At 38.2% G+C, this 19,250-nt stretch overlaps 1 protein-coding gene and 1 long non-coding RNA gene across 2 annotated transcripts; one reads left to right on the top strand and one right to left on the bottom strand.

The window, feature by feature from the left end:
• Window positions 1-1,255: 1,255 nt before the first annotated feature.
• On the bottom strand, window positions 1,256-3,951 carry LOC140010182 (uncharacterized). Its single transcript, XR_011817446.1, has 3 exons — window positions 3,615-3,951; window positions 2,234-2,285; window positions 1,256-1,494 (listed from the first exon to the last, which is right to left on the bottom strand). It is a non-coding gene; the product is annotated as an uncharacterized lncRNA (long non-coding RNA).
• Window positions 3,952-12,255: 8,304 nt separating this feature from the next.
• Window positions 12,256-15,159, top strand: LOC140010644 (uncharacterized). Its single transcript, XM_072057951.1, has 3 exons — window positions 12,256-12,443; window positions 13,347-13,851; window positions 14,266-15,159. Exons 1-3 carry the CDS (start codon window positions 12,256-12,258, stop codon window positions 15,157-15,159), a joined length of 1,587 nt encoding a protein of 528 aa, XP_071914052.1.
• Window positions 15,160-19,250: the final 4,091 nt, after the last annotated feature.

Below are 19,250 nucleotides of genomic sequence, written 5' to 3'. Positions count from 1 at the left end.
CCTCTGGCGTTCCCATAGATGTGTTACCTTGTGCCATTGCTACGGTCTCCTTGGAAATCTCTTCGTATTTCCTCTTTAACTCCATATTTTGGTGTAAGAGTTCAAGTTTCTCCGAATACTCTTGCTTCCATTGCCTTTCCCAGTACTCGGTCAACCTCCTTTGAACCTCTAATTCATCTCGGAGAACCAAAATTTCCTGATACGGATCAACCCAATGTGTCATCTTACTGAAGTGCTGGAACTCGGATGCTAGCCTGCCGGGCAAAACAATGGGTCATAATACATTCTTAAGTACAAGTGGCACTCCCGGTCCTTGTCCAGCTATTGTTTCCCTTTTCTTTTCTTGATTCCTGGCCTCATTTAGTTCCACGTCCACGACGACATCTTCCTCACATATATATATATATTTTTTCTCTCTCTTTTCTTTTTCCCCTTTCCCACAGTACTGCAACGCATAACTACAGTAAAGTGACAAAAGTAATCGAATTCTAGCACACCAATTACACCAAAGACATATACACATATAACACGCCATGTATCAAGAAAACGGATAATCAAGTACACCAACACATGCCAATTAGACAGATAATCCTATGCACAATACCCAAACCACTGTCATGTCATAGGGGTATCAAGCAAATCAAGAGTAAAGGCGATATAGTCCCAGACCCAATTAAAATAACCCCGTCCGATCCCTCACGTCACTTACTATGCAAACTAGATATCCAATAACCTCTTGGACTCATTCTAGCCAAACAAAGCCTATTCATGTTCCCAAAATGCAAATTCCACATACTTAACACCGCCTCAACTCTGAAGTACTCAGGCACAAGAATCCGAAATAAGACAATTCACCTCTCGAGCTGGCCAGTCCCAAGAGTAAACCATCTACAATCGAAATTCCCACCAGACGTACCGATCTATGTTCCTCAAATACCACAAGAAAAGTTAAGGCCTATAACATTCACAATTCAGAGCTTAGGCTCGATCGAGCACTTATTCCTTCATACCAATTCACCACATAGTCCAGGCTCACTCCGCGCAGAGACCACGCGAAGCAGGCTCTGATACCACCTGTAACTGCCCCACCTTCCCCTAAGGCGAACCAAAGGGGTTAGCGGACTGCCTGCCCAGCTCTCGCCAGGACTACGGAGCGGTTACACGCGTTCTAAAACGTTTCGGAAATGCAAAAGTGCGCTCGGACAAGCCACAAGAACCAAAATAACAAAATAATAAGCAAAAGGAAAACGATGAATAGTGCCTGGAATAGGGGAAACCGAGAACCCACCAAACAGTAATACATAGCAATTCAACATTTACAACCACACTTGGCATGTCAAAAACTATACATATGGTATACACATATTCGGTTTGCCATTCAGAAGATGAACCCAATACACATTAGGGTTTCATGAGATGACCTATTCAAAATAGACATATACATGGCTCAATTTGGCAACCAACACGTATGAGCTCCCAAAAGTGATTATTTTCCTGTAAGGAAAACAAAAGGGAACAGAAAGGGGTGAGCTTGCGCTCAATGAGGTACCAAACAGATAGCAATAAAATCATGGCATTTCATGTTTAACAAATCAGATACACATGCCAGATATAAAGCAACGGAACCACTGATTCAAATCAGAAGGATACGGGTGGCTCTCAGGAGCCAAATTTCCAGCGCAGTACTTGATCCAGACCGGTTGACCCTCCGTCAACGTATATAGAACCAAAGCGTCCGTAGACCCCTCTTCACTCCAAATTCCGTCCACCAAACACCCCTTTACCGGGCCCGCTCACCGTATCAGTAACAGAAATGGTAATACTCGAGTATACCGGAACCCAAGGGTCTCAATACCCAAAGATCCCCGAACAGACTACCGTGGTTCGTTATCTAATCGTCCAGGCCCTTGCCGGCCCGACTTGAATAACTTAGCCACAGGATTTGAGCTCATAGGTCACAGAAAGGTCGTTGGACACAAGCTTCCAAACGACGTCAGAACAGATACAGTTTCAGATACAGATAACAGATTCAGTACAGTTTCAGATACAGATACAGATAACAGATTCAGATAGACGTTCAGAATTGGAATATGAACAGACCAGAGAACGAGTGTGATAAAGTACACCCTCGCCTCCACTTTATCAAAGCAGTACTTGGCTTCAATAGTCATAAGTCAAGTATTCAGATATTCAGATATTTCACATAAAGGGTAGCAGGCAGTGGTACACTCACCGATTCAACTTCAAAAGTTTCACTTCAGATTGGCCTTAATCGCCAAGAAACCCTAAAATAATCAAAATAAACCAATTGAAGGTTTCATATCTAAAATCGAATAAACGGAATGCACAAGTGAGACATACTAATGCAAGGGTGCAAAAACATGATTTTCTTGAAAACAAAAAGATAACATCAAGACCTAGGCGCAAACAACCCAAAAGCCCTTCATTTCCATCAAAAGGCAAATCCAACTTAAAGAACCAAACGGCCTAGAAAATCGGGCAGCACTTCCCCTAAATTTCTTACTTTTCCAGCCATTAAGGCTTCATTATTTCCTCAAATCAGTCCCAACACCTCACACAAAAGTCATCTCATTCCCAAAAGCCGTTCACTAGGCTCAAAGTAGTACAAGTACAAAAGTTAGCTAGAAAATGACCGGAATAAGAGTAAGCCTTAAAACCATGCCAACCAATAGGGTTTCATAAAGCCATGCCAATCACAACCCCAATAGGGTTTCATATACATATATAAGCATAATAGCAAACCAGAAAATCAGGAAATATAACTCATTTGATCAATCAACAAAAACAGTTTTGGCCTCCGTATGCGGTAATGGTACAAAATGCAATACGCTTATCGGATGAGGGTGTAAGACCCACCATCTCGAAGCTAAAAGACAGAGCTACAACAATGTAGAAGGTCACTCAGTCCAAATCCTAGCACAACTAGGTCAAATATGCCAAAAATACCAAACCAGAACCACTAAAACAGGTTCACAAATCCCACTATGCTGTAATTGGTATAACTCGGTCTGTACTGGTCCAAATGCATTGATTCCAAAGGCATATGGAAGCTAAGACATCCAGCTACATTTCATCAGAAGACACTAACATCCAAATCCAAAGCAATTCCAGTCAAAATGGCCAATTACCAGTGCAGTTTTCGCATTCTGATCAACCCAGAACAGCAACAGTAAAATCGACATATCTCACTCTACACTAGTCCAAATGACCTGAAATTTTACAAGAACTTCAAACTCATCAATACCTACAACTTTCATGTTTTAAGCCAAGTCCAATTCGGCCTTTATCTATGACCTAAAATTTCGGACAGAATGTTCAACCAAGAACCCTAATTTTCCAGAAATTCTTCCAAATCCAAAATTGATTGCAATTTTCTATCATATGCACCTACTAGAGCCAAAACCCCTTATTACCAACCATCAAAAACAATCACACCATCAAGATCATATGAAACCAGAAAATTCCTCAAAAAATAAAAAACTCAACCAAATCACTTCAAACCAAGAAATAATCCACAATTTCTAACACAATAGCCACCATTAGGCATAAATTCAACATCATTAGCTATAAGAAAATGTTCAATCATCACTTACCAAGTAAACAAGAGAGAGGAAGATGTTGGACACCTTAAGTTCTCCAAAAAGCTTCACCAAAACACTCACTAACACCAAGTGGAAGGATTTTATGGAGTAAAAACTAATTTAGGCAAATAGTTTGGAAGATTGAGCTAGTTGGGAGCTTGAAATTTGAAGCAAGTTTCTTCCTTCTTGAGCTCTCAAGAGTCGGCCAACATAGAATGAAAAATGGTTATTTTTTTGTGAATTTTTGAAGATATTTACTCCATAAGTCAAAAGGTCAAAACCATGAATAGTAGTCTTAAGTCCTAACCAATGGGAAAATGACACATGGCATCTCATTAAATGCAATTCAATCCTTTAGTCACCTCTCACATCAATCACTTCACACTCCTCTACTTATCTATTAACACCCGATAAATTTTACACAGTATCCGAAACTTAACCTTATTGGCCGAATTCTTCCGAACTTTCCGCACTAGTGGGTCCCACTTCCTTTCTATATCCTTAATTTTCAAAAACTACCCAATGCTAGGAAAAATCATATAAAACTTATATTTACTCATAAAAATTATCTAGAAAATTTTCCGGATACAGAAAGTGCAGAAAACAAACCATTGAAAATAAGAAAACCTGGAAATATAATAAAACCTAGAAAATGGAAAAAAATTACGGGTTCTCACAGTTGAGCATATAGATAGTACAGGAGGACAGTTTAAAGATATATGTTGAATACATTGGTGTCGATCATGATGTGAGTTAGTCATTGTTTGGGGTGCGAAATAACTTGATGATTCACTTTAGTCCATGAGACGAATGAATGTTAGCAATGATGACTTAGTACCCTATTTAAGCTTGAACATAATGGTATGTGTATGAAGATAATCCGAGTTTAAGAGTTGTAAACTTTTACTTATGTGTTGGTGAAAGACTTTTGTCCTACGATTAGTAATTAAGGTTCAATGATCCAAGAGTAAAGGGAATATACATTGGTTCTTCGAGTCTTAGATATAAGCTAGATAGTTTATGGGAAGAAATTTAATCTATCTTTTGACAATACCTGGCTTTAAAAAAAAAAACTCAGTACTTCATATTTAAAACCTTCTATTATAGTTTTATCTGCTACGTGTGAAGTTTGACAAAAAAATGATGATAAATTCAAAAATTTTTCATTCGATAATATATTTCTGTCTTTCTACACTTTTTAGATATTGATATTTAAATTTGCTATAAATGTGCTTGTAAAATTAATTTAGAATTTTCGATCTTGTTTTTCTTGTTTAAGTTATTTGGGTAATTCTCTTGTGCGATATTTTCATGAAATTTGATTTATTAAGATCGTATCTTTATAAAAGAATAGGTTTTAACCAAGTATTTTATGTCCTCCCCATCTTACCTTTCCACTTTAGAATTAACTAAGAGAGTCTCTTTGCAAACAACTAAGAATTTAAGAATTTATTCTTACGAGCGTTAGTCTGAAAATTTTATGTCCTTCTCTTAAGAAAAAACTTCAAACATTTTGATTTTTGTTATAAAGCTATATTTTTTCTTTGTGGAGAGGAATGAATCCAAGAACCTTATTATATATGATGTAAGGTTTAAATTTATCAGAATAAGTGACTAGGGGACTATTATTGACTTTAAGGTATAACCTTTAGTGTTTTGATATTTGTATACATTTGTATGGAACCAGATGTGATTTTTTTTTAACTTATTGATTACTTGAGATTTCTTTCTAACCGTTTTGAAAGATTAATGGGGTTAAGACCCAGTAAGACAAAATTATTGCATTGTGAAGATCTTATAGAATTTGATATACTAGACATTAAGTTCATTGAGAGTACTTAGGGACCATTGGGATATTGAGGTAAGGATTACATGATTTGTTCTGGGTTGGAATACGTAGATTGACAAATTTTTTGAGGTGATCTTTATTACTTATGATTGGCTTATTAATGAGGTAATTGAATTAGCGAAAATGCGTGAAAATATTATTATCTTGCTCCTCGTGAAAAGATTAAGAATACATGACTTACGTGATATCTAGTGTGGAATAGGTTTTACAATTTTTAAGAGCGGGATGCAGAAGAGATATCTGGAATTTTCGATTTAAGGTATGAATTTCGAAGACAAAATTCTTTTAAGGGAGGAAGGATGTGAGAGCTCTAAAAATTTTACTATTTTTGAAAGATAAATAATAATGATGAAAATATTTATATTATGTGATTTTGCCAAATTTTTTGTATTCTCATTTATTAAAATGTCATTTTATATCTTAGATAATTTTTTTATTATTAATTGCCTGGTTATCGTTTGGCTAGCATTAAGTGTGAAACTTTGGAGTGGTGACGTAGAATTTAGTCTTAAGATGAAATCTAGAGCATGTAGAGACTTTAAAGAAATAGAAAAATGATAGGATAATGTTGGTTGAGAGAAATCTAGTTATGGATAAGATATCGCATGAGAATGCAACACATAAGCGAGTAGGTGAGGTGGTCCTCCTACCACACTTTAAAGGAAGAAACTAGACTTGAGAGTTCATTCTCTCTCTTCCCCTTTGAGCCAACCGAAATTTTGAGAAAGAGAGGGAGGCTTGAGAGCTCTCCATTTCCTCTTCCATCTTGCTCTTGAAGATTACTTGAAAATCCATCAACCACCACCATTTTCTTCTTCTTTTTCTTCTTTTCTTGTTGAGAGCCGAGAGAGAGAGAGAGAGCAAAAGCCTAGAGAGAGAGAGAGAGAGCAACCAAAAGAGAAGAGGCACCATCCATCTTGCTCCTTGTGAATTTGTGAAAGAAATCACCAAACAACCTAGAAGATTTGACCTTTCCTGAGGAAATTTGAAGGGGTGAAGCTTGGAAGGAAGTTTTGAAGTTGAATCACACTAGATCTAGTTAGATCTTGAGGTAAGAACAAAAAATCACCCTTAATCTTTAATTTCTAGCCATGAAAATGATAGATTCACTTAATTTAAGTAAGATCTATGGTAGATCTAGTAAATTTCTTGAAATTATACCACTAGATGTCCTAGTTGTTAAATACTAGCATAGCTCTTGATTTGTCGGTTGGATTTACTTGGAAATTTTTCCATTGATAATCAAGGGCTAATGATTGATGAATCCCATATGGATTTGAGTGAATTTTTATTCGTTAAATGTGTGAAGACCTGAAAAATTTCCTATTTTTATCGAATATTATTGGTTTATTTAAATATTTATTCACCTGTTTTCTCCAAATAATTTATTTCAACCATTTTAAATCCATTCATATGGAACAATGTCTTCCTTATGTTTTTAAAACGTTCCGTTAGCAAATTTAATTTTCGGAGGTTCGTTTAAGTGAGAAATAATGAGTATATGTGTTTCGAGGAGATATTCTATTCGAGAGTGTAATTATCTTGAGAAAATTAAGAATGATCAATAGTAGATTAAGAAAAATTAATTGAGAAATTAAAGGTGAATGAGTTGTAATTAAGTGCATACCGCTCGCGCGTCGATGACATGTTGATATAAATTTATTAAAGATTTGAGAAAGTAATACTAGATTCATGTGAGGACCCGTGAATTTATTTATTTTAAATTCCTATTACTAGCTTATTTAAATATTTAATTGGCAGTTTCCTTCGAATATTTTATTCCAACCTTTTCAGACCCAATTACATGGAACTATGGCTTACATGTATTTTTAAAATGATTCGTTACAAAAATTAATTTTTGGGAAGCTCTTTTAGTGAGAATAGTGAATTCGCGTTTGGAGGTAATAATCAAATCGAGAATATAATAAGTTTGGAAAATTGGAAACTTGTACATTAGTCTTGAAATTGGTATTTTTATGTTTAAGTGTTTAATTATTAGTTAGTAAAGCCATCGTTATAAGAATTTCTTGGAGATTTCACGTTATCGCGCACAAATCAGAAATATGCGTTTTCCACGCGTGATATAATTGAGGAATTTAAAACCATTATTTTTAGACCATTAAGAGTGAAAAATAATATTATGAATACAAGTACATTAGAGGTTTAGTACACTAGTGAAACAAACTCGAGAGAAATCGAGCACAAAACGCGCGCATACAGAGAGTTGACTTTTGCTTAAATTTGGGCCATACATTTTAGCTTCTCTTGGAAGATTCATTTTTTATCAAACCTCTCTCTCTCATGCTCCATTCTAGCCGGCCAAAGGGGAAGAAAAACAAACCCAAAGCTCTTCCAATTTCTTCATCAATCTTCCGCCAAATCACACCAAAATTTAACCACGCTTAGCTTACCACTTGGAGACCACATCAAGCTAGGAAAGAGGGCTGCTTTCATGGTTTTTCTTGGACTAAGGAGGACCGAAATTTCTGCTTGGTTCATCAACTAAAGTAAGTGACGATCAACCTTGAAAATCTTGATTTATGGAAGTAGTAGTGCACTTATAAGCTCATGCATGCATGTGGATAGCTTTATTTATGTTGCATTTTGGTGTGTGGGCTCTATGAATTCCCACTATGGTTGGATGGACTGATTTGATGAACTATGGTGTTATTAATGTTGGTTTAGTGCTTGTTATACTAGAAATGAGTGATGTTAAGGATGAAAACCCAAAGGAGATCAAAGGGGGAATTTTTTCGATTCTGCCCCTGTGAATTTCGTTTTTAAGGTTCTAATGACTTGTTTCTGATGTATATGTGCAATATAAGTTGAGTACAAAGTTTTCTCAAACAATTTCATGATTTGGTTGGCCAAATGATATGTTTTCAGAAACAAAAAAAAAAAACTGGAAATTTCCCATAACTGCTCTGGCAGTATTTTTGTCTCGGGGACGCATTACGGTGACCATGGCCGTGAAGGGCCTAAGGGAGCTTGTTGGATGTATAACCCAACTCGCCAAACTAGGATTTTATGTGATTTCCAAAGAACTTACTCGTGCTCAAATAATAGGATGTTAATAGTAGCCGATCATCGGAAGTGGCTATCCGAGGAAACTAGGGTAGTTCAAGAGGATAATCGAGAACCGAGGGCAATTGTCGATGCTCAGACTATTAGAATTTTTGAAATGGAGATTGAGATACTTAAGGAGCGAGGAAGAGACAAAGGCTCCTAGTGAGCAACTTCAAAAAGTTGAGAATCGACTTGCAAGGATAGTACATGAAATTAAAGACCGGACGGATAAGTCGATGGTTGGGTGTGTTACCTTGGTTAAACAAGTAGAGAATGGAAAGACACTCGATATGGGACATGGGATCAAAACTCCTAGTACTGGAAATGAAAATGATCCTACGGAGGTAGTAGAGACTTTTGGCTCCGCCAATCACTAAGATAGTGATTTAAACTACTTTAATAGTTTTGCCAAAGATAGACGGGGTGGTGCTCGCTTAAGGCCATTGCATTTTGTATTTTGTTTCACTATGTTTCTTACCTTTTGAAGCAATTAAATGTTACTCATGAGATGTTTGACTTTATCGCTTTATGACTTCAAATCTATGATTGGGTTGTACACATCTGCGATTATTCCGGTATCTTTCCTTTTATTTTCATTTTGCATGATCAAAGTGTCGCTTTTCAAGTTTTGTTTATACACACTCATTTTATGTCATGCCTTTGTGAATGTTAAATTCATGAGCAGCCGAAGAAGTGAAAAGGGACTGAGGGCGAGGGGTTAAGCTACCCCAAGTTCAAGGGAATGATTAGGGAATGATTGTTGGACTGAACTGAAACTCTAGAAATAAAGGAAAATAATCACGTAGTTACTGCTATTGACCATACGATTGATGTCCTAGCACGGTTGGTTGAGCACCCAAGCTCTAGATCAATAAGTCAACCGAAGAATTAAGAGAGGTGTGAAAATGGAATGATTCTTGAAGTTTGCTCCATTTAAGTTTCACGGAGAATCTAATCTCGAAATAGTAGAACCGATTTAAGGGAATCAAATAAGGTAGTACTGAAAGCAAGATATTAGAGTTTCTTCTCGAGTAACTTTATAAGTGAGTATTGGAGAGTGAATAGGGTTTGAAACTTTTATATTAAGAAACAAGATCTTCGTATCTTGTTATGTTTATAAGTGATGATAGTAATCTTGTAGAGACTCAAGAGCTCGTCTATATTCTGTAGAGAACAGTTAAGATTTATAAGTTGGAGTAGCCTATAAGTCAAATAATGAAAAAGTGACATGGCCAGAGATTTCATTATCAATAGCTACTTATTTTGATCATTTGATTTGCCTAGCAGGCTAGCATTTAATTTAAACCAATTGGTAAGATGACAACTTTGGAAGAAATGCGTAAGGAAATGGACATTCTTCGAAATGAGGTAGAATTTCATAGAAAATTGGCCGACTACTGGGAAGGACGATGGAAACAAGAATATGCAAAGAAAACTAAGTTACTACGCCAAAATGTAGAACTGGAGAAGAAATACAAAGAAAATCCTTGAACTGGCCAAGCCGCCACTTCTCAAACAAATTGTGGATACTGCGGCAAGATTAACCATACTGAGGTCTAGTGCTGGAAAAGGTAAGGAAAGTATCTGAGGTGCAGTAGTACCGAGCATAAGATTTCGAATTGCCCTAGAACATCTAAAAAGAGGAAATGCTCAATGGCCAGCTAGATTGGGGATAAATAACTTCATTCGAGAGGTAGAGGTTGTAGTTTTGCCCTAAACTAGACTGGCACTTCTGGAGACTTCATCTTTTGCCTAAGGAAAAGTCTTTTGTTATTTAGTATCCTGGCAACTTGACACGTTTTGCTATAATTTTGTTGTTCCCCTTTCCCTTTTAAAATGATTTGATAAACTATTCCAACTTGATGTACCTATTATGATCTTTTATGAAATATGAAATTTACCTTACTTTTAAATGATTTCATGGCTTATATGTATGGTTGCACTTTACCCAACACTTCTAGATTGATAATAAGACATGAACGATAATAGACGTGATCGAGATTGTACTTGAGAGCGTAGGCAAACTTGAGGTCTTGGAGATAACCAGGGATCGGGACCAAATTGAGAACTTAATTTTGAAGTGGGATCCAATGTTTGAACACCAATTTGAGATATTAAAATCGGGAATTTTGAGTTGGTGAAGAGAAATATTTGATAGATTCAATGAGCCTAACGAATAAGGACCGGATATCATATTTGAAATGGAAGTTGGAGGTTATATATATATAGACTATCGAAACTAGAACAACGTGACCATAAGAACAACTACCTTTTGTTTCACATGGATAAGAATTCGATCAACTGTAAGGAACCGTGATACGATCCAAGTTGGATTTAAAGTAGAGATATTACCAGATAAGGATCCTAGAAACTGATGTGGTTAAGACTGCTTTGAATTTAAAATATGGACATTTTTGAATTTTCAGTACGCCCTTTGGGTTGACTAATGCACTAGTATCATTTATGGACCTAATGCATTGGAGTTTAAACCGTATTTAGATTAATCTGTGGTGGCATTTATTGATGATATATCGGTATATTCTAATGTTTGAGAAGAGCACGAAAAACACCTGATGATAGTTTTACAAACTTCGAGAGGGCGCCAACTTTCGTTAAGTTCAATAACTGTGAGTTCGACTGGGAGAAATAGCCTTTTTAGGTTATGCAATATCTAAGGAAGGAATTGTTACTGACTCAGCTAAAGTGGAAGTTGATTAAGAGGAAAACGACCAAGAGGTCCTACCGAAATTTGGAGTTCTTAGAGGTAGTCGAATATTACCATTGGTTTGATCAAGGATGTTTCTAAAAATGCAAGACTTGGCAAGTTATTTGGGATTTTAAATGTGAGGAAGAATTTTGAAAGTGAAAAAAGTTTAACCGATGCACGTGTGTTACCCTTACCGAGCGGAGGAAGCAACTTTGTGATTTATACAGAGGCTTCAAGTGATGGGTTAGAAGGTATATTAATAATACATGATGAGGTGATTGCATATGCCTCTAAGAAATTAAAATAACACAAGAGAAAGTAGCCAACTTATGATTGGGAGTTAGTGGCTAAAATATTTACGTTAAAGAAGTAAAGACATTACCTATATGAGGTAGACATGAGGCCGATTAAGTTGTCCTATGACTCAAAAGTTAAAATGCCTATTGGGAAAAAATCAAGTTTTGATTACTAGTTGAATGAAAAGAAATTGTGAAGTATAAGTTGGAAAACGTAAGTTAGTGATTGATCTGATAGGCTGAACCATGAAGGGATTGATCTGTAAGTGAATTTTGAGTGCGAAATTCTTTTAAGGAGGGGAGGATGTGAAGACCCGAAAAATTTCTTACTTTTATCGAATATTATTGGTTTATTTAAATATTTATTCACCAGTTTTCTCCAAATAATTTATTTCAACTATTCTAAGTCCATTCATATGGAACAATGTCTTCCTTATATTTTTAAAACGTTCCGTTAGTAAATTTAATTTTCGAAGGTTCGTTTAAGTGAGAAATAACGAGTACATGTGTTTCGAGGTGATATTCTATTCGAGAGTGTAATTATCTTGGAAAAATTAAGAATGATCAAAAGTAGATTAAGAAAAGTTAATTGAGAAATTAAAGGTGAATGAGTTCTAATTAAGTGCATACCGCTCGCGCGTCGATAGTTTTCCGAAAGACGCGCTGATATAAATTTATTAAAGATTTGAGAAAGTAATACTGGACTCATGTGAGGATCTGCGAAATACTAGACCCATGGCAGGAAACCTATCTCCCAGGCTGGTGTTTGCGCATGAGAGAGATACAACTTCTACATTGGATACTTTAAACATAGAGGAATTTAATGGGCAGGACAAGCGTGGAAAAAAGGAAAAAGGCATACGCGCTCGATTCAATTCGGCAGGAAACTGCGGTCTTCCACCGTCTTCGCTAACTCTTTCCAGGTACTTCGCAATGATTAATACGCTATTATGGAACATTAGAGGAGTGTCAAAGCTCCCAAATTTATGAAGATTAAAAAGTATTATCAGGGAAAAGGGTATTCAGTTCGTGGCCATTTCTGAGCCAAAATTAGAGGCGTCACGGGTTGAGGCTATACGCTTGAAACTTGCATTTGACTTTGCAATTGTTAATGGTTCGGGAGACTTATGGATTTTTTATAATTGTCCTTTTAATTGTTCGGTGGTGGGCAATTCTAATCAGCACATTTCATTATCTGTGTCCCACCCGTGGTTACCGGGGCCCATGATTTTTTCTTTTGTACATGCTTTGTATACGGAGGAGGGTCGGAGGGAGTTATGGGCAAATCTGTTGTCTGATAAAGCTCAGGCATTGCCGTGGTGTATTGGGGGTGATTTCAAGGTTATTGTGGAGGCTTCAGAAAAGCGAGGGGGGAGGCCTTTTACGGTGACAGAGGGGGGTAGAATTTATGGCTTTCATGGAAGAGGCAGGGGTATTTGATACGGGTTGCTCTGGGTCCAGGTATACGTGGTGTAACAATAGGAGGGGAGAGCTAGGATTTGGAAGAGACTTGATAGATTGCTCATTAATGGTGAGACGGCAGAAGTGGTGTCGGCGATTTCAGTTATTCACCTTGCACGGCATCCATCCGATCATGCTCCGTTACACGTTTCTTTTGCGTCGAGGTTGGACAATGGACCTCGTCCATTCTGATTCCTAAATGTCTGGACCTCCAAACCAGAGCTATTAGATGTCATCAGGGCAGCCTGGGATGTTGATGTACACGGTTCTCCACTACGTGTTTTATGTTTAAAACTCCAGGCAACTCGGAGGGCGGTCTAGCATTGGAATAAGCAGAAATTTGGTTATGTTGGCAATACTGTTAGGGAGACGGAAATCAGGCTAGGAAGGGCTGAGGATACTGAGGGTACGTCTGGGGTGGAGGAGGATACCGAAGAACTTAATAGGGCACGGGCTGACCTCAACAGAGCCCTGGCAGTGGAGGAACAATTTTGGAGGCAGAAAGCAAGGGTAAAATGGCTGGGTTGTGGGGATAGGAATACACGGTTTTTTCACGCCGTGGTCAAACAAAGGCGGGTGCAAGGGTCGATTCATAGGGTGAAGGATTCTACTGAGACGTGGGTGGAAAAGGATGAGGACATTGCAAAAGCAGCGGTTGAGTATTTCTCGGACCTCTTCTCGGGGTCGGTGGAGCCCAGGAATAGCGATTTAATGCGTCTGATCCCGAAACTGATATCAGATGAGGAGAATGCTAGGCTGGCAACTATACCTAACATTGAGGAGGTCCGCCAATTGGGGTTTTCCATGGACGGGGATAGTGCTGCGGGGCCAGATGGGTTTACGGGCAAATTTTTTTCCTTCGCATGGGAGGTCGTGGCTTAGGATGTGCACAAAGCGGTAGGGAGTTTCTTCTGTGGTAGTGAGTTGCCAAAATTCCTCACATCCACCTCAATAGTGTTGTTGCCTAAGGTGTCGAATCCTCAAGATTTTGCTAACTTTAGACCGATCAGCCTATGTAATTTCTGCAATAAGTTGTTGTCTAGGGTATTGGTGGGGCGCTTGGCCTTGGTGTTACCAAAGCTGATTTCCCCCCAACAGACGGGGTTCGTCAAAGGCCGCAGTATTACAGACAACTATTTGTTGGCTCAAGAGCTAATGACATCTATAGGCAGGAAGGCGAGAGGGGGAAACGTCGCTCTTAAACTGGACATGACTAAGGCGTATGACCGGATGTCGTGGTGTCATGTTATCTTCATGTTACACGTCTTTGGGTTTTGTGAATAGGTTATTGATATGGTTTGGAGGCTCATCTCGAATGTTTGGTTCTCCGTTATCATTAATGGCTCTGCCCATGGTTTTTTTAAATCTAGCAGAGGGATACGTCAGGGGGACCCGCTGTCTCCAGTGCTTTTCATCATTGGCTCTAAATTACTCTTGAGAGGTTTAAATGATCTAGCCAGTCGTCGAAATTTTATAGGGTTCAGGGTGCCAGCTGGCTGCCCAGAAGTCACTCACCTCGCATTTGCTGATGACGTGCTAGTCTTTACTAATGGGTCGGAGGTGGCGCTAAAACGAGTGATGCGAGTGTTAGATGATTATCAACAGGCCTCTGGCCAATTGATCAACCCTCAGAAGAGTGGATACTTGGTTCACCCGTCTCTCTCCCCATCACGGAGGAGAGTGATTGAGCGGATCACTCATTTCTCAAGGCAGGCGTTACCAATCCGATACCTGGGATTCCCTCTGTATACTGGCAAAAGCAAGGCAGTATATTTCGGAGAGGTGTGTCAGACAGTTGTGGCCAATGTTATGTCTTGGAAGTCGAGGTTACTATCAACAGGGGGCAGGTTAGTCTTGATAAAACATGTGCTTTCGGCTATTCCTGTTCATTTGCTCTCTGCGGCAGTGTGCCCCGATTCGATTTTTAGGCGAATTGAGCAGATATGTGCAAGGTTCCTATGGGGAACGTCTGGAGAGGGTCCAAAATTGCAATGGATAAGCTGGTCACAGTTATGTCTTCCCGTTGATGAGGGGGGTGTTGGATTTCGGAAACTCCGTGATGTATACTCGGCATTCTCTTGCAAGTTGTGGTGGAACCTACGGGCGGGTTCCTCACTTTGGGCAGAGTTCATGCGGGCTAAGTATTGCAAGGGCGACATCCGTGCCAGGTGGAGATAAGCCAGAATGATTCGATGACATGGAAACGTATGGTAAACATCAGTTGGCAGACGGAGTTATCCATGGTTTGGTTGGTAAAAGGGGGAACATGCAATTTTTGGTATGACAATTGGTTAGGAAGTGGAGCCTTATGTCTTAAAGCTATGGTCATACCGGAGCTATCGTTCCAGGATTTCATCTCTAATGGGGCCTGGGATGTCCATCGCCTTATTTCCGTCATCCAGGTCAAGCTCATTCCCTCAATTCTCCAACACCCGATTCCGGAGGGGGGGATCGTGATGAGTTGGTTTGGTGCCACACGTCATCAGGAAGGTTGACCCTTGCATCTGCCTTCCAGGAGGTTCATTGCACGAGACAATATTCCGTGTTGCACTCGCAGGTATGGCAAACCTGGCTCCCTCTAAAGATCTCGTTCTTCATGACATGCTTGCTTTTGGAGATTTCATGTTATCGCGCACAAATCGGAAATACGCATTTACACACGCGTGATATAATTGAGTAACTTAAAACCATTATGTTTAGATTATTAAGAGTGAATAATAATAGTATGAATACAAGTGCATTAGAGGTTTAGTGCACTAGTGAAACAAATTCGAGAGGAATCAAGCGCAAAACGCGCGAGTGTACGCACGAGGAGAGAGTTGACTTTTGCTTAATTTTGGGCCACACATTTTAGCTTCTCTTGGAAGCTTCATTTTTAATCAAACCTCTCTCTCTCATGCTCCACTCCATCCGACCAAAGGGGAAGAAAAACAAACCCAAAGCTCTTCCAATTTCTTCTTCATTTCTTTATCAATCTTCCACCAAATCACGCCAAAATTTAACCACACTTAGCTAATCATTTGGAGACCACATCAAGCTAGGAAAGAGGGTTGATTTCATGATTTTTCTTAGACTAAGGAGGACCGAAATTTCTGCTTGGTTCATCAACTAAAGTAAGTGACGATCAACCTTGAAAATCTTGATTTATGGAAGTAGTAGTGCACTTATGAGCTTATGCATACATGTGGGTAGCTTTATTTATGTTGGATTTTGGTGTGTGGGCTCTATGAATTCCCACTATGGTTGGATGGAATGATTTGATGAACTATGGTGTTATTAATGTTGGTTTAGTGCTTATTATACTAGAAATGTGTGATGTTAAGGATGAAAACCCAAAGGAGGTCAAAGGGAGAATTTTTCCGATTCTATCCCTGTGAATTTCGTGCATTTTAGTGCAAATTTTTTAGGTTCTAATGACTTTTTTCTAATGTATATGTGCAATATAGGTTGTGTACAAAGTTTCATCAAAACATTTCATGATTTGTTTGGCCAAATAATGTGTTTTCGGAAACCAACAAAAAACTGGAAATTTCCCGTATCTGCTCTGGCAGTGTTTTTGTTTTGGCTACAACTTTTTGTTCCGATATCGAAATCGAGTGCTGTTCATGGAATTGGAAACTAGACATTCCTAGCTTTCTAACGGTACAAAATTCACATCCTGGTTCCACCTGAATAGTCCATACCAAACGTTTGAACATGACTGTCCTGTTTCGCGTCTACACTGGGAGCTTTGTTTTGAGCAGCAAATTGGTGCCCAAATATGAGCTACCAGTGGATGGATTTTGGAAATTATTTCTTCTAAGAAATTGTAGCTTTATGAATCTATTTTTCAACGCCACCAACCACGCTCAATTCGGAGTTGAATTGAGTGATTTATGACCCGATTTCGAAACTGACTTTGTGGGAGAAAACCCTCATTTTGGACAGATTTGTAACCAATATTGACTTGGGACTTGTTATTTGAAATTCTTGGTGTAATCACCTGCCAAATGTATCTTTGATCCTTATTAGACCTGCTTATCATAAATTAGACATGTTTTAGGTATTTTATTTGGCCAAAGATTTGAGAAAAGAAAACTAGAGGTGCAAGGCAGCTTTGCCTTGGAGATTTGGACACTTTAATGGTATTGTTAACCAACTTTTCGAATGAATTTTCCTTTGAAATTTGGTAGAAGAATAACCTTATATGGTATGATAATACTGCCAAATTTGGAGCCATTCCAAATCCGTTTCGATGTTCAACATAAGTCCCAAAGTCAGCGATTTAAATCTGGCAAATTGGCCCAACGGTCTCATTTTTCAGCAAATTTGAGCCGCGATATCTTGGTGCTCAAAACTCCAATTCTTGTTTCACTTGTTTTGTTTTAAACTTTGATTGCAACTCTAATTGAGTTTCAAATTTGAGAAACTAGTTCAAATTCTGTGAATTTTTCTGAATTTTCAAAGTTGGCCAAAAACCAACCTTGAAACTGCCTTGATAGCCTAAAACAGTAACTTTGAACCAAATTTTGAATGTCTTTCATTTGGATTCATGGAAAAGTGTATTCTAGGAACTTTTATTACGTTGGAAGAAGTTTCCAATGGTACCACGTTTTCCAATTTTAGATTTGTAATGAGTGATATACGATTTTTCAAAAATCTTGTATTCAAGCTAAAATTTTCGAAACTTAAAGGAATTGAGTTTTTCGAATTCTCCTTTTTCCTTCAGTATCACATGATCGTTTTAACTTGAATTTAGAGATGGAAACCAGATTTCTCTTGTGCTTTAAAACCCTGCCTTTGAGCCTCGATTTACGAGTAAATAGGGCTCATTTTTATGAGATTTTCTTAGATTATACAAGTGTACAATCATTCGTGATAATTGGGGGTTTATACATGATAGTTCATTATTAATTGTTCAGGCTCACACGAGGACCTTCAAGAGGACCCCACGGTGAACGCCTGAACTTCGAGTGACATTCCTTCTTGTTTATTTGGTGAGTGTCAAGTGTATGACTAGTTGAAATCCTGTGAACGTGACACATGCTTATATGTTATCCATGACTAGAGATTTTGAAAATAGAGTCGAGTGTGTATTTTATCGCACTCGTTCTCATTTGAAATGAATAACTCATGTTTGAAATGTTGGAATATATCAAATGCTTGAAAATATGTCAAATGCTTAGATATATCAAATGCTTGAATAGCATAAAATAGTATGCTATGGCTGCATACGTCGCTGGAGTGAATCTCTTCGACACTCAAATGAACATGGGGACACCTAAAATCATAGGCCGACCTTGGGACTCGAGCCGGTATGGGTTTGGTTGGGAACCTCGATGAGCCATGAGAATCACATGATAAGCCTGATCTATTGGAGAGATCTCGCTTGGCATACTCGTGGAGTATTGCCTTATAAATGTCGTTCGGGCCCGGTGGGGGTTGTAAGGTAGACGGACATGAGAAGTAAGTGGAGTTCTACGGATTGGAAATATCGACCCAGTTGACGGAGAGTCATCACGGGAAGATATACGAATAAAATTTGCAAAGCAAGTAGAAATTAGCTCCTGAGAGCTATCATATTCTTGAATGGTTTCTATTTACATTTCATTAAAATTGTTAATTACTCGCACTTATCAATTGACCTGTTAATTGAGCTTGCTACTTGGACTGCATGTGTGTACTTGGCCTCACGAGCATTTTGCTCACCCTGTATATTTGTTTTCCTTAACAGGAAAGGTTCTGGAGTGAACCTCAGAGAAACCTCTTTTGAATGTACTTTTGTATTAAGGTTTTTCAATGTATTTGGCTAGACTCTGGATTATAATATATTTTGGGATTTGATGTAATCTTTGAGAACTTGATGTAAGAATTGGATACTTGATGTATTTTGGAACTCGTGGTGTATGTTTGAATGTTATTTGTGGAAGCAATTTCTCTTTCTCACTTTATTTTGTTGTGATGGCTAGTATTGTATTAAGTTTGAATAGGAATTGTACCGAATCCTAGTGAGAGTTGGGCAGGCGTCCCGCGGATACCCTTTTGTTCGCCTTTGGGAGAAGTGAGGGCGTTACAGTTGGTATCAGAGGTTAGGTTTCAGATCTTTGTAATGTATCCTAGGCTTAAAAGTTTTGGATGCCGGACTGTAAAACTAGTTGGAAAGTTAAGTGACCGCTAGTGGGAATGAAAATTAGAACCTAGGTTTGAATTAATGGACGATTGGGGTTTTCGATCTTGTAAGAAACATGTGGGATAGTATGAGATGATCAAATCCAGTTTATTTAGTATAT

The sequence above is a fragment of the Coffea arabica genome, chromosome 7c, assembly GCF_036785885.1.
Source record: "Coffea arabica cultivar ET-39 chromosome 7c, Coffea Arabica ET-39 HiFi, whole genome shotgun sequence".
NCBI classification, from domain to species: Eukaryota; Viridiplantae; Streptophyta; class Magnoliopsida; order Gentianales; family Rubiaceae; genus Coffea; species Coffea arabica.
This window is presented reverse-complemented; position numbering and strand designations above follow the sequence as displayed.